This window comes from Salmo salar, chromosome 06 (assembly GCF_965601325.2).
Source record: "Salmo salar chromosome 06, fSalSal1, whole genome shotgun sequence".
NCBI lineage: Eukaryota > Metazoa > Chordata > Actinopteri > Salmoniformes > Salmonidae > Salmo > Salmo salar.
Window position 1 is genome coordinate 80,606,368 of NC_138296.1, and position 15,239 is coordinate 80,621,606.

The 15,239-nt window shown below is 43.0% G+C and overlaps 2 protein-coding genes across 6 annotated transcripts in view; both read left to right on the forward strand.

Annotated features, from left to right (window-relative positions):
- The first annotated feature begins 307 nt into the window (after positions 1-307).
- LOC106608136 (heat shock protein HSP 90-alpha 1) lies at positions 308-7,629 on the forward strand. Its single transcript, XM_014205880.3, has 11 exons — positions 308-470; positions 2,767-2,916; positions 3,201-3,570; positions 3,756-3,889; positions 4,237-4,566; positions 4,762-4,927; positions 5,034-5,224; positions 6,005-6,152; positions 6,250-6,518; positions 6,719-7,052; positions 7,297-7,629. The coding sequence occupies exons 2-11, from the start codon at positions 2,767-2,769 to the stop codon at positions 7,404-7,406; spliced, it is 2,202 nt and encodes a 733-aa protein (XP_014061355.3). The 5' UTR covers positions 308-470; the 3' UTR covers positions 7,407-7,629.
- Positions 7,630-12,043: 4,414 nt separating this feature from the next.
- Positions 12,044-15,239, forward strand: part of LOC106608134 (serine/threonine-protein phosphatase 2A 56 kDa regulatory subunit gamma isoform) — a 42,318-nt gene continuing 39,122 nt past the window's right edge. For 2 of the 5 annotated variants that reach the window (XR_001329392.3, XM_082977005.1), the window contains exons 1-3: positions 12,044-12,177; positions 12,632-12,679; positions 14,029-14,194. Coding sequence is in view for 4 of the 5 variants with exons in the window: in XM_082977005.1 (XP_082833131.1) it covers positions 12,151-12,177; positions 12,632-12,679; positions 14,029-14,194 (241 nt within the window). In the remaining variant the exon portion in view is untranslated. The remainder of the gene's footprint in view (positions 12,178-12,631; positions 12,680-14,028; positions 14,195-15,239) is intronic. The other 3 variants (XM_082977006.1, XM_014205876.3, XM_014205877.3) reach the window with 3 other exon arrangements.

Consider the following 15,239-nt stretch of genomic DNA (forward strand, 5'->3'; position numbering starts at 1 on the left):
TCTTGTGAATTCTTTTGAGTTATCATGATGATGAATATGCCATGTTATTGTCGTGGAAATTCAACACAGGGACACTATATTGGTATGTACTGTACCAATGACTGTTGGTTTATATGAAGGTATGAACCCTGATGTAAAAAAAAATAAAAAAATTAACCCTGATATCGCCACGCCCATAAACACGCCTTCACAGATTTGAATGCAAGAGGGGCGTGGACAGAGTTCTAGCGTTTGATTGACATTCCATCGCTCCTCTCAGTGCACACACTCATCCTACACACTGTAGAAGCACAGTTTAGGAAGAGTCCAGACGGTTCTAGAAGCTGAGGATTTCTCGAAGACTCTCAGCTGGTATAAAACCTTGCCAGTTGTCCTCCTCTCCCCATCTTTGCCGTTAGCTGGCTGGGTTGTGTTTGGTCAGGGACCAACTTCTGAAGAAGAGTACAGGGATATTTCCATCCACAGTTAAGGTAAGAAATGAAATAACATTTTCCAACAGTAAGATGAGTGTCACTCTCCAATTCATACAGTCAGTGGTAGTCCAGTCTATTAACAAAATATATAGATAATATTTTATTTGTTTGCCATCAGAATAATCCACCTAAAACATTATTTTGTTGCAATGAATTCCATTTGTACTTTTCCTAATTTCCTTACATGATTTCAGTTTAGCCCACCATCCATACGTTTGCATTCATTATATTATGAAGCTGACCTATAAAACCTGCAGTATATCCCGTCATGGATCTTGACTGTCTGTTACACTTTGAATATCATTTTCTGAAAAGGATTTAAATTCACTTTACTAAACAATAACTATTCATCACGATTTGGATAATATTTCTTCAAGTAGGAAATTCATAAATATAAACATAACTCGTTAGAGTACACAGTCGCGGGGAGGAGATTGCGATCTGATAGATAGAAACGGATTATGCGCTGGTAGGTTCTAGAATCATGTTATTTACCGGACGAACCGGCAGGTGGAGCATGTTTGTCCGCTGTTACTTCAAGCCACGTGCTTTCGGTCAGATTACACAGAGATTTGACAAATGAATATGTTTGTTTCAATATATCCGTCCCTCTAAAAACGGTTGTTTATTAGCGCATCGTCATTATAGCTGGTACTTACATAGCCTACCAGCAATGTGGAATATTCCATTCTATTATAGTGCGCCTGTTCAGAGTAGCTCATTATCCATTGATGTAATTTCAGTTTATTTTGTTGAATACTTTGCTCTCTGAAATAAACTATATAAAATGTAAAAAATATCCTTACTACATTTTGAGGAAACATTTGGGAAAGTATTCATACTTTTTTTGGGGGGGGGGGATTATATTTATGACTGATATGTGGTAGTCTCACCTTGCTATCTTTAGATGAATGCACTAACTGTAAATCACTCTGGATAAGAGCATCTGCTAAATGCCTAAAATGTGGCAAGGACCTGTGTATTCTCTGTTGATGGTTTGCAATTGGTGGATTACAGTCATGAAGTCTTTGCAGCTGTGAGGAACAGAGAGGACAGTCTGTTACACACCATCTGTCTGTTTTTAGCTATAAATCCCTTACAGGAACTCCATGCAGGTGCACGAGCTAGTAGCACATTAAAGGCCCAGTGCGCACATTAAAGGCCCAGTGCGCACATTAAAGGCCCAGTGCGCACATTAAAGGCCCAGTGCGCACATTAAAGGCCCAGTGCTGTCAAAAACATGATTTCCTGTGTTTTATATATATTTCCACACCGAGGTTGGAATAATACTGTGACATTTTGAAAATTATGATAATTCCCTTTTAGTGTAAGAGCGGTTTGAAAAGACCGCCTGACATTTCAGCCTGTTTTGGTGGGATGGAGTTTTGGCCTGCCTGGTGACATAGCCAGGTGGTAAATTAGTCAAAGATGCAATATGTAACTTTTTGGGCGACCTGACCAAATGCACATAAAAATGTGAGTTATAGATCTGCATTCTCATTGAAAGCAAGTCTAAGAAGCGGTAGATCTGTTCTATGTGCGCTATTGTTATGCTTCCCTTAAGTTTAGTTTTTGCATCTTACTTTTGGTTTTGTACACCAGCTTCAAACACCATAAAATTGTTATAGAAAATAGATTTCACAGCAGTTTAGATTGTACAATGATTCTCTACACTGTACTTGGTTGTTTTGTCACATTAACTAAAATTAACTAAACTATTTATATTTTTGCAACCAGGAAATGGTTCAGTGACTTCAACATAGTACACCTTTTAATAGGCCAAAAAGAAAGATCCTTCCAAACCTCTCTGCCAATAATGGCTAGTTTTCAGTTTCCCACTCAGACCACTCCCAGACAGTCCTAGCACAATTCTTGCTTGAGGAAATAGCTCTTTGCTAAGAAGCTGTTTTTGTTGCTGTTTTCAATTAAAATGGTCAAAAAATCTCAGTAAGGTACTTAATTATTTGATATTGAGATTAAAATGACTGCATTGCACCTTTTAAGTCTGAAACTCAAATGTCAGGTCCAGCCTTGTCTTATGGTTTTGAGAACTAGTATTGTGACATCCCTACTAGCCACTCACTGACTGCCGTTGACCTGATGGAGCTGTCTGGACCATACTGATACACAGTGGTTAATTTGAGATGGAGTTGAAAAATGTGTTTTTGACGGTGACGTCAGATTGCACAACTTCGGCTGCACTGAAGGTCCAAGGAGTGACGCAACCCGTCAGAAGACTATCTGGTGTGTTGTGTTGTCTCCTTCTCAGAGTGTGTGTCTGTTGTGTCCACAGATGCCGGAAGCCCATGACGCTCCGATGGAGGAGGAGGCAGAGACCTTTGCCTTCCAGGCTGAGATCGCCCAGCTGATGTCCCTGATCATCAACACATTCTACTCCAACAAAGAGATCTTCCTCAGGGAGCTCATCTCTAACTCCTCAGATGTGAGTACTTCAGGCACTTAGACTTCTTGGTAGTTTAGTATTATTTGACTATTTATAAAATACACAGGCATTTTACTTAAATTGCTAGTTTATTGTGCCACAATTAATATTTGAAGTATCTTTAGATTGTTTTGATTCATATTTTATTACACACAATAAAATATTGACGTAGCCTGCAGGATACATTTACATATAATTAAGAGTTTTGTTAATCTCGTGCTGAGGTCAGTGTGAAATCAAAATTCAGCTTTATTTAGACCTATTTATTTCCATTTGACTACTAGGCTCTGGACAAAATCCGCTATGAGAGCCTGACAGACCCGACCAAGATGGACTCTGGCAAGGACCTGAAGATCGAGGTCATTCCCAACAAGGAGGAGCGCACCCTGACCTTGGTTGACACCGGCATCGGCATGACCAAGGCTGACCTCATCAACAACCTTGGAACCATCGCCAAGTCTGGCACCAAGGCCTTCATGGAGGCCCTGCAGGCTGGAGCTGACATCTCTATGATTGGGCAGTTCGGAGTGGGTTTCTACTCCGCCTACCTGGTGGCTGAGAGGGTGACTGTCATCACCAAGCACAACGATGATGAGCAGTACATCTGGGAATCCTCTGCTGGCGGATCCTTCACCGTCAAAGTCGACACGTCAGGTAAAAACAGATTCTAGTTTTACACTGAACTGTACCACTTAACTCTGTTATGATATGAATCGGTGTGAACTGAAAATATGTGCAGGCCTACAGTTACAATATATAATGTAGGCCTACAGTTAGACAGTTTTCCTGGTATTGTCTGTTCTAAACGCTGACTTGACTCCCATGTCTCTCTCCTATAGCTGAGTCTATTGGTCGTGGCACCAAGGTGATTCTGTACCTGAAGGATGACCAGACAGAATATTGTGAGGAGAAACGGGTCAAAGAAATTGTGAAGAAGCACTCCCAGTTCATCGGATACCCCATCACACTCTTTGTAAGAACTAGTAGGCGTGAGTGGATTAAATTGTAACCAGTGTGAAATCAACCCCTAGATGTAGTGGAAACTCCACTGAGTGATTACTAAATTGCATATTAAACAGATTTGCATAAAAGAGGTGTCAAGGGAGGGGGTGGGAAGAGATTTCAGATTGGACAAGTAACTGATTGGATGATAAATTGATGCTGATATCTTTACCTTTTTTCACTTTTTGCATTTTTATATCGAATGTGAAACAGGCACAGTGAATGAAATATTTCGGCCAACTACCCTCTAAAAATTACTTACTGTACATCAACTCTATGAATGTGTCCCCTAACATTCCCATGATCCTCTCTGTTCAGGTGGAGAAGGAGCGTGACAAGGAAGTGAGCGATGATGAGGCGGAGGAGGAGGAGAAGGAGAAGAAGGATGGGGAAGGAGAGGAGGACAAACCTGATATCGAGGACGTAGGCTCGGATGAGGAGGATGACCATGATCATGGCCACGATGGCGCATGTGGGGACAAGAAGAAGAAGAAGATGAAGAAGATCAAGGAGAAGTACATTGACCAGGAGGAGCTGAACAAGACCAAGCCCCTTTGGACTCGTAACCCTGATGACATCACCAACGAGGAGTACGGAGAGTTCTACAAGAGCCTGACCAATGACTGGGAGGAACACCTGGCTGTCAAGGTGAGGATATTCTATTTATATTGGCCAACAGAATAAGTTTCCACACTGTTTATTTACAAAGTTTCACTCTGATTTGTAAAGTCGTAGGTAGTACCAGTATTGGTCAGTTAATAATGCTTGAGCTAATTTAATAATGGCATACATGTACATGAAGATTTTTTTAGTTAGTTGTTGACCTTCTGTTTTCTTCCACAGCATTTCTCAGTGGAGGGCCAGCTGGAGTTCCGTGCATTGCTCTTTGTGCCTCGCCGTGCACCCTTTGACCTCTTTGAGAACAAGAAGAAGAAGAACAACATCAAGCTGTACGTCAGGAGGGTCTTCATCATGGACAACTGTGACGATCTGATCCCTGAGTACCTCAGTAAGTCAGATAGAATTGAAGTAGATGATCCCATACAGCAGGTCTGTGAATGATTAACACAGATATAATCTCATCTGACCCGTATTGTCTCTGTCGTTCTCTCCAGACTTCATCAAGGGTGTGGTGGACTCTGAGGATCTCCCCCTGAACATCTCCAGAGAGATGCTGCAGCAGAGCAAGATCCTCAAGGTGATCCGCAAGAACCTGGTCAAGAAGTGTATAGAGCTTTTCACAGAACTCTCAGAGGACAGAGATAACTACAAGAAGTACTACGAGCAGTTCTCAAAGAACATCAAGGTCAGTTTCATACTAATGTGACACTGTAAACATAGTAATAATGGTTTGTATTATTTATACAGAGCTTTTCACTAGTTTTCTGACAATTGATGTGTAACAGCAGCACCCACCACATGGGTGGTACACAGCAACCATTTTGTGTCAACATGCTCACCACACATCAGCTATCATCATTGTAACATTACCTTCAAGGTCAGCCTGAACTAAACCTAGGTTGCGACAGTCACCTTGTATCTAGTGGTATAATAGTATCCACCTAGATTGTCTTCCACATCCTATGTCATATAACCTGTTCTTTGAAGAATCCTTGGGGAACATTCTGAAAGGTGTAGCTGTAGAATGTTCCACTAACCTTTAACTGGTCGCCACCTGTCTGATCCCCTCGCCATCTTGTCTCCTCTAAACCTGATATAAGCTGCTTAGGGCCCTGTCGCACAGAGTGCTCCTTAGCGCCATCTTCTATCTTGCTAAAGTGGGTTTGCATGACTAGGGTCAGCCTCTATGGCATATTGTTACAGTTATTGCATAAATCTTAAGGCAGGCCTTGGATTCCAAGTTAAAACAATCTGCAGGGGGCACACCTTTCATGTCCTCTGAAATTATGTGAAATCTGTCTCTAATCTTAAAGGACGTTTACCTTACTGACACAAGGCAACAAACAAGCCCCTTCTAGATATCATATTTGTCAGAACTTTGGGATACTTCCTGGAAATTGTAGGGTCTTGTAACGCATCAAGATACTTGTTGTTTAACTGAGATCTCCTGTGTTTTCTTTCCCAGCTGGGTATCCATGAGGACTCTCAGAACCGTAAGAGGCTGTCAGACATGCTGCGCTACTACACCTCAGCCTCAGGGGACGAGATGGTTTCCCTGAAGGACTACGTCACACGCATGAAGGACACCCAGAAACACATCTACTACATCACTGGTGAGGAAACACACTCCTCACTGTACAGCCCAGTTCATAGGTTGTCAGATGGTAAGAATCTGTTTGCTCATGTTGCTTTACCTACTGCATGTTCCAGGCGAGACCAAAGACCAGGTGGCCAACTCTGCGTTCGTGGAGCGCCTTCGCAAGGCCGGCCTGGAGGTGATCTACATGATTGAGCCCATTGATGAGTACTGTGTCCAGCAGCTGAAGGAGTACGATGGCAAGAACCTGGTCTCTGTGACCAAGGAGGGTCTGGAGCTGCCTGAGGATGAGGACATGAAGAAGAGACAGGAAGAGCAGAAGTCTCAGTTTGAGAACCTCTGCAAGATCATGAAGGACATCCTGGAGAAGAAAGTTGAGAAGGTGAGGACGCTTAATCAAACACTGCTTACAGATATCATGTTGCTGAAGAGGTCCTTTATGATAAGGCAAATGTCAGGAGGCTTCACTTTACCTCAATGTCACCAATAAACCCCACTTTATTTACAAGCTCAGCTGTTCTGATCATCTTCCTAATAACCAACCTATCCTATTTCTCTCCCCCCCCCCCCCCCCCCCCCCAGGTGACAGTGTCCAACCGCCTGGTCTCCTCCCCCTGCTGCATCGTGACCAGCACCTACGGCTGGACGGCCAACATGGAGAGGATCATGAAGGCCCAGGCCCTAAGGGACAACTCTACCATGGGCTACATGGCTGCCAAGAAGCACCTGGAGATCAACCCAGACCACCCAATCGTGGAGACCCTGAGGAAGAAGGCAGAGGCTGATAAGAATGATAAGTCTGTGAAGGACCTGGTCATTCTGCTGTTTGAGACGGCTCTGCTGTCCTCTGGGTTCACCTTGGATGACCCTCAGACACACTCCAACCGAATCTACCGGATGATTAAGCTAGGCCTGGGTGAGTTGATTTGCTCAAACAAGGATGATGTTTGTGATCAATTGTAGCCCCTTTGCCTGTAGTCCTTTTGTGTTTTCTGATCTGAAGAACCCATGTTGGTGTAATCAATAAGGTCATATTGTCTCCATCTAGCCCTCCAGTATACTTAACATTAAGAGGCCTAGATGCCTAGATATGAGAGAGAATCATGTTAAAGCTTCAGTAACTGACTGTGACTCATTCCTCCCCCTCTTCCCCTGTCCAGGTATTGACGAGGATGAGCAGACCCCTGAGGAGCCAACTTCAGCCCCCGTCGAGGACATGCCTCCACTGGAGGGAGACGAGGACACATCCAGGATGGAGGAGGTCGACTAGACCAGCTTGCTCAGCTGCTGTGTTACTGCAACTATGGCAGTTAGCTTTGTCGCTAGTAGTGTTGACAGGATGAATTTGTTTGTTCATAAGCCCCCCCGATTGCCCTCCGACTTGATCCAAAATCCCTTGACCCGCTTTGCCCACATGCAGTTCAGATTAATTCCCCTAAACATTAAATTATTTTGATGAAATACAAGAGCCTGTTGACACTTTTTTTTATTTTTATTTTTTTGTATCTTGAATTGTATCAAGCATTTTTGTATTTATTGACATTCCAATGTTCTTTTGTGTTGACTGTATGACTTGACTGTAAATATCTTCTCAAATTGATACTAACTTCAAATGTTGGGGACCCAAAAATAATAAAGTTTACCACGTTAACCAATTAATTGCATTGCTTCATTTTGCTATTTATATTGTCGAATAAAATTTGCTTTTCTAGACGTTTAGTTGGATACTGTACAAATACTCCAAATTTATAATGGTATACAGCTTCTTCTGTCAGTATGGTAAGTTGATAAAAACAATTACATTCAGCATCCTGCCATCAAGGGAAACAAGTTATTTCTTACTTTTACCACTTTCTCCCCAATTTCATGGTATCAATTGGTAGTTAAGTCTTGTCTCATCGCTGCAACTCCCGTACGGACTCAGGCGAGATGAAGGTCGAGCTGTGTATCCTCTGAAACACAACCCAGCCATGCCGCACTGCTTCTTGACACAATGCCCACTTAACCCAAAATCCAGCCGCACCAATGTGTTGGAGGAAACACTGTGCACCTGGCGACCAGAGTCACTAGTGAGCAATGGGACAAGGACAACCCTGCTGGCCAAACTCCCCTAACCCAGATGACACTGGGCCAATTGTGCGCCGCCCCATGGATCTCCCGGTCACCGCCAGCTGTGACAGAGCCTGGACTCAAACCCAGAATTTCTAGTGGCACAGATAGCACTGCAATGCAGTGCCTTAGACCACTGCACCACTCAGGAGGCCATAACAAGTATTATTTCTAACAAAGATGTCTACATATCTCAGAATGTTGTGTATCCCTGGAAATGATCAGAATTCATTTTAACATTACAGTTTTGAAAACCATAGCTTGTCCCAAAAAATGGTCTCCTGGCACAACTTATCCCAGGACTGGAGTAAGTTGAGCCACGGTACAGCATAAATTAGGCCACCTAAATATTACCACTCTTTTTAAAATCTTTTATCTTTATTACCCTAACTCAATTCAACACAATCACAAGTGCTTTTTTGTCTTAATCATTTTAAACATTTTAACACAGGCTTAACACCTTACTTAAAAAAAAAAAATTAAACATGGGGCAGGCCCTTTTAACTCATATCCCAAGTGATAATGCCTTGAATTATGCCTGGGAAAAAACTTTTCAATTTGCTCAACTTGCCATTAGCTTACCCATTTTCTCCACTTACCCCAAGGCCATTGGCTCAATTTACCCCAAGGCAAACATTTTGACTATATTAGCCCACAAAGCTACAAGGATGCACTTTCATGCTAGATTTAAAACCTCATATTGAAACTAATAACCAAACTGATGAAAAGAACAATCTTAAAATGATCTACTTTGGTTTAGAGGTTTCATGACACTTGTAAGACAAATTAATTTGACTTGGTGAAATTTCTTAACACTTTTTCCATGTTTCTTCCTCCACACATTCCATGAAATGACATCTTCCTAAATATTTGGTCAAATTATTAATTATACATTTTGTGGGTGTCTCAACTTACCCGTTTGGCTCAACTTACCCCACTCTCCCCTACTGTGTTGACAAATACTTTTCATTACAATCATTGTCTACGATAACAATTACATAGTTTCATAGCCTATGAATAGACACCACGAATGGAAGGAGAAGAACTCCAGAATCAGAATAAATATGCAACACAACATTATGCACTTTCATGGCATCTGCGTCTACTATGCTGTCCCAAACAGACTAACAGAGATAGTTGGCATATTAAACATGATGAGAAACTGCAATACTAGTACCAGCTACATACTATTTGCTACATGTCTCCAGCAGTTGAAAATAAAATAAAAAGTTACAACCATACAAAAGAAAAACTGCTATCTACATGCCATGTTGGAGTAGGAGCCAGATAGACACCCATCCAACTTGACTGATGTCAACCAGCTGCAGTTGTAACGTGTCTTGCCAGCAGGGCGGGTGCCAATGGGTTGGTGCTCCCATGCACTCTCGAGCACTGTCTGTTAAAAAGAGACGTTGAGTCACCTGACAGTTAACAGCCTAATATATCGGCGAGGATAGGCGAAAATGTTCCGATGCTTCATCCAGACAAGTTGTGAGACACGAAGTTCGATGGGCAGAGTAGCCCACATTTTGGGAGCATGGAGAGGCCAGAGACAGACAGACTAGTGAATTACAGAAGTTGGGTATTGGAGAAAGGCCATCAGTGAATGTTCTGCAAGCAGTACAGTGGTGCATGGTGAACAGAACGCCATGGAAATGGCAGTGAAGAAGGAGAAGAGCTGAGTGCAGCATGAAGATATGTGTTGATGAAGAATGGCCAAGTACAAACTGTATTCTGTTGTCTCTGATGGCTCAGAAATTGAACCTGATGAGAGTGAGGATGAATGACCTGTGGTGGCAGGTGTGGTGAAGCCCTCCGAGTCCGAGCCTTGCCCCGATGATCATGCAAAGGATTATTCATGCCCAATGGGAGTGACATTTTTGGAGGTGGTAGGTGCGGTAAAGTCATCGGAGACCGAGGTATGCACCGAGGATTATGATGAAGAAGAGTCTGTGACAGTAGGAGTGAAGCTTATGGAAAAAGTGGACTCCTGCCTTTTGGCTGATCCATTTGTGGTTTCACGGTGGGTGAAATCGGTGAGGGTAACTAGAAGTGGTCTAGTGATAATTGTTTGTATTTCTGTTGGGCAGAGGAAGAATGCGTTCGAAGTAAAACTAATGGGGGCAAGAAAAGTGAATTGTTTCGTTCTCGAGAAAAGGGAACCAATGAAAGGAGTGATAACTGGGGTAGTTGTAGATATACACGTTGATCAGCTGAGGGCAAAGATTCCCGGTGTATGTGATGCTTGTCGTTTGATGCGACGCAGACAGGGTGGCGAGAGTGGGGAAACAGAAGAGTCATTGTCTGTTCTTTTGAGTTTTGAAGTTGAGTCTTTGCCTGACAAAGTGAAGTTAGGATATATAAGTTATCCTGTACGAGCGTATGTGCAGATTACGTTAAGACGTTACAGGTGTCAAGCTTATGGGCATGTGGCAGCAGTGTGTAGGAGGGAGGGTCCAAGGTGTGAGAAATGTGCAGAAGGGCATGAGACAAAGGAATGTGTAGTATTGCGGAAAGTAGTGGAATGTGTTAATTGTAGGGGTGCCCATTGAGCTGGGAATCAGAAATGTCCAGTGCGAGAGAGGCAGGTTGAGGTTTCCACGGTTAGAGTAGAGCAGAAGTTGTCATATGCTGACGCAGTGAAGAAAGTAGAGGAAGATGGGTTAAGGGGGAGGAGTGGTGAGAGTAGTAGAGATATACCAGTACAGAGGGATAGGCCAAAAAGTGAAATAAGTTTCAGTAAGATTGGATTTTTAGCATTTATAACAATGGTTATTATTTGTACTGCAGGGATGGATCGGAAGTCTCAGAAAATTGAGGTTGTGGTGGCAGCTGCAGAGAGGTATTTGGGTGTGAGAGACTTGACAGCAGAGGAGTTACAGGATGTGTAAAGTGGTGATGTCTCATCCTTTCAGGGTGATGGCATGAGGTAGGAATAAATACATTTAATTAGTGGAGTTGGGGGGTGTTCATTTTATTTTATATAATTCTGAGATTATAGAGTATAGTGTTAGATGGTAGGGTATTTATTTAGTACATTTTTATTTTTCAAGTAAAGTATTAGGGCGTTGTACTCCAGTCTAGCCGTTAAACCTCATAGATGAAGAAGAAGTTATATCGACTATGTCTGTTTTAGCTCGCTCATTATTGTCTTAATTGAAATTATGGATTGCCTCTTATCCGCTCATAGTTCCCTTATGCCATAGTTTGTACATCTCAATTGTCAGTAGAAACCACATTTGTTTAAGCAAGTCAGCCATATCAGCTATGTTATTTTAAAAAGCAGTAAATGAGGCTGAATGAACAGTTTGGCTGCCAGGCAAGGCTCCTCTGATAGCAAGGATTTACTGCATGGGGCTTAAAAGAAAGCTCTGCTGTTGGGACAGCTATATGTAGTCCCTAACAGTTTGTGGGCAAAGTGTGTCATCGTTATAGTGCAATGCATGTATTGTTTAGTGTTGTGTAGTGGCTTTGCTGGCATGCATAACACATTATTAAATTTTTTCGTCCCACCAAGATTTACATGCTAAAATCGCCACTGGGTGTAGAGATTTTACTGCAGAAGATTTATAAGGTTTTGAACGAAAGAGTCTCACCCTCCCAGGCCGTCAGCCTTGTATAGGATCAGTAAGGGGCGAAGTAGTGGAATGTGGGGGGGATTTTTATTAAATAGTGGTAGGTTACATAGGTGTAGGGTTAATTAATTGGTGGTGACATTTTTTCATTTTATTTTTGTATCACAAAATATAACATGATTGACCACACACTACCGCACAGTAGGTGGCGGCATGCACAAACAAAATGTGCGAACGCCATGATACCAAAGAAGAAGAACTGCTAAACGTTGTTAGGCTTTAGCTTCTGGAGAGCGTCAGAGAGGGAACGAGGGCGGCTAAATTTTTGCAATGCCGAATAAAGCGAAAAAAGAGAAGGTAAGTTGGGAGTTGGCTAGCAAAACCGCCGATACGAGTAGTGGAGTGTACAACAACTAGTTTGATGTTTTAAACTACGAACAGGCGGCCATCGACTCGATATTTGCAATGTCCCATTATGACTAGCTAATGTTAGCTAGCTATGCTAACTTGGATAGCTACCGTTAGCTGGCTAGTTGCGTGTAGCTAGTCAGATTATTTGTAACAAAAAGTACAGTACGATTTGAGGGACATGAAAACGCATAGCTAACGTTTGCTACAATTAAAGTTAACTTCTTAAAGTTACTAAATAACTTGTTAAACTTCAACAAAACTGTCAAAAACATTAGCTTTGCTTGGGAAGGTAAACATGAAGTAGTGCTAGCATTTGACATTAGTCAATTTGCCCCCTGTCCCTACACATTAGTTAGTTGACTTGTGAATAAGGCATGTATAAAATATGTTTTCTTTACAGGAGTCGGGAAAAGTTGTCAAAACTGGAGGTCAAGAAAACGACCATGAGGTAACTAAACACTTCGCTAGCTCTTGAGAACCCGTCTATGAATGGCAGCGGATATGAACCTGATTCACATGTAGAGAGACTAGTTGTCCGTTTCAAAAACATGGTAGTTACTATCCATTTACTTAGTCAGAATATAAATAATGCTTGCATAACATTAGCTACTACCATTGTGATCTGAGATCACTTAAGATGGCTAGCTATGTCAGTTAAAATCAGATGTACTGAAGATGTAGATATGGCCATGAATCCACAGGAACATACACCAGTCAGTGATTAAGCCCTCCTCTCTCTCTGGGGGTGTAATCCGGGGTTATCTTTCTGTACTGTGTGTCATCAGCCATGCAGCCGATCTGCTAATGTGCCAACGTTGTGTCAAATTGAAATCACTATTACTCCCACAACCAATCCAACCCCTCTCTGCATACAGCCAGGCTCCGCTCTCCTCTGGGATGCTTGTGGCCACTGGGATTCTAAGCTTTTGACGTCAGTGGGATGATGACAATGAAACCATGGGAGTCATATTATACAGGCTGGTTCAGGCTTAGTATTACCCTTTGTTTAAGCGCCAATGGCCTGAGCTGGCACGACCTTCTCATTGTTTGAGCAGGGTTAAACAGGGCGCTAGATGCAAGCAGAGAAGTTGGTTGATATTTATTCTGCTTGTTTCTGAACAGACATGTCTGCCTCTTTGGTTACATGTAGCTAGACTTATTTCCTATCTGTCTCCTGTGTTTTTTGGACGTGTGAACCACACCACTTTCTTACCCAAGGGCCTGACCAACTTCAGTATGAAGCTAATACTGTATATGAAGGTATACAGTTATGAAGCTAACACATTGGGTAAATTAATCAGCGGAAGAGAAGACCTTCTGTTGTGTCATGGGTCAGTAATCCAGGCCTGTCATGGGTTCCAGCAGCTTTATTCTTCCCATTACTAGGCAGTCGGCAGGCCGGCGGCTCACTAAGAAGGCCTAAAATCCTAAACACCTGTCTTGAAGTGTGAAAGGCAACATTTAGTTGAGTTAAGTGAATTTGACAAATCCCCCTTCTGATGTAACTCCATAGCGGAGAGACAGCCTTGTCAGGTGTATGTGTGGTGATTAATGGATCCCAGCAGGCAGGTGGGACAAGACTATGAGAAACTGCCCACATTTACCAGATTTCATATCTAACCTAGGGGGGACCGGGACAACTCTACACTGCGTTGTGTTCAGTAGGGGAAAACCTTTTGAAATTACATAAAAAAGAATAGTCCCTCCGTTTCATTGTTTTTTTGTTTGGTGTCTAATGAACAAACCTGTGTGCATGCTCTGATCCATGCCCCCCCCCCCCCCCCCCCCTCCACACAGCAGGGTTCCAATAGGAAAGGCAGTAACAGCGTCCCTCCTGCCACTCAGCTGCTGAAGGGCAAGCAGCCGGGTTCCCAGACGCCGGTCAAGAAGGACAAGAGGCAGAGCTCGTCCCGCTTTAGCCTCAGCAACAACAGAGAGCTACAGAAGCTGCCTGCCTTCAAAGGTACGATTGGACCTAATCTAGCATATTCCTAACCTAGCCCTCTCTCTTGTCTCATGCCTTCAAAGGTATGACTGCACAGTAAACCACTCCTAGTCTAGGCTAGCCCTAACTCAGCCTATTCAAAGACATATTTTGTCTATGTTCACTCCATAAGTGAAAGTAAATCTAGCTATCTAGGCGATGGTCTGAATCCTATATTGGCTTGGTAAGGTTTGGTTTCTCAGCCCTCCCAACTGATGTATCTGCTTGCTCCTGTCCCTTTACCCCTGTCCCATTACCCCCGGCTCTGGCTTATCCTCTAGGTTTAGCCCTGGTAAGCTTTAGCATAGCTGCCTGCCATCTCCAAAAGCCCCCTCGCATTCTTATCTGATGTAAATCACAACAACGTCACCATCACTCACTCTCTGTGCAAGTCTCTGTACCTCCCCACTGCTCTGCCATGCTATAAAATGTACCTCCGACAGCATTGCTCAAGACGTGGAAACAAACAGTGGACGTAAAGGGCCCTGACTTTGCGCTGGATTTAACCCAAGTGTCTATATTTAGGGGGTAATCCAGAGATAAGGCTTTGATGCTGCCAGGTCCTTGTTTCAGGATGCTGCCGGTTGCCTGATAAGCGGGTGGCTGGCAGGGAGCTACATTACAAACCACCTACGCTCCCCTGCATTTCTCATGGACAATATCAGCACTGGCGCATGCAAATCCAATGCAGTGTTATAATGTTACTACTGTGAGTGACTGGCATGCAGTTGGCTCTCCATGGCAAACTATTATAGATGTGGAATGTGCGCAGTACGCACATCCAGCAGATTTCATAAGTACATAAGCTATGCTACACCACATGAAAAGGACAGCACCCGTGCAGTACTTAGGCCTAGATGCAGGGTCTGAAATAACATGGAACATTTGGTGTTTAAGAGCTGGGGCAAAGTGGAGAGCTGCTTTAGTTTCTGTCTATACATTCAACTCTTTCTAGAGTAACCACGCAAGCCAACTGCTTCAGCAGTGATAGTGTCCTGTACACCTCTCACTCTTCCCTGTGTCT

What these genes read in the sequence shown, in the direction of transcription:
- LOC106608136 (XM_014205880.3), top strand. Translation starts at nt 2,767, where the DNA reads ATGCCGGAAGCCCATGACGCTCCGATGGAGGAGGAGGCAGAGACCTTT. An exon ending in AGTTCTCAAAGAACATCAAG is followed by an intron (nt 5,225 to 6,004) that starts GTCAGTTTCATA and finishes TTTCTTTCCCAG; the next exon opens with CTGGGTATCCATGAGGACTC. An exon ending in ACACATCTACTACATCACTG is followed by an intron (nt 6,153 to 6,249) that starts GTGAGGAAACAC and finishes TGCATGTTCCAG; the next exon opens with GCGAGACCAAAGACCAGGTG.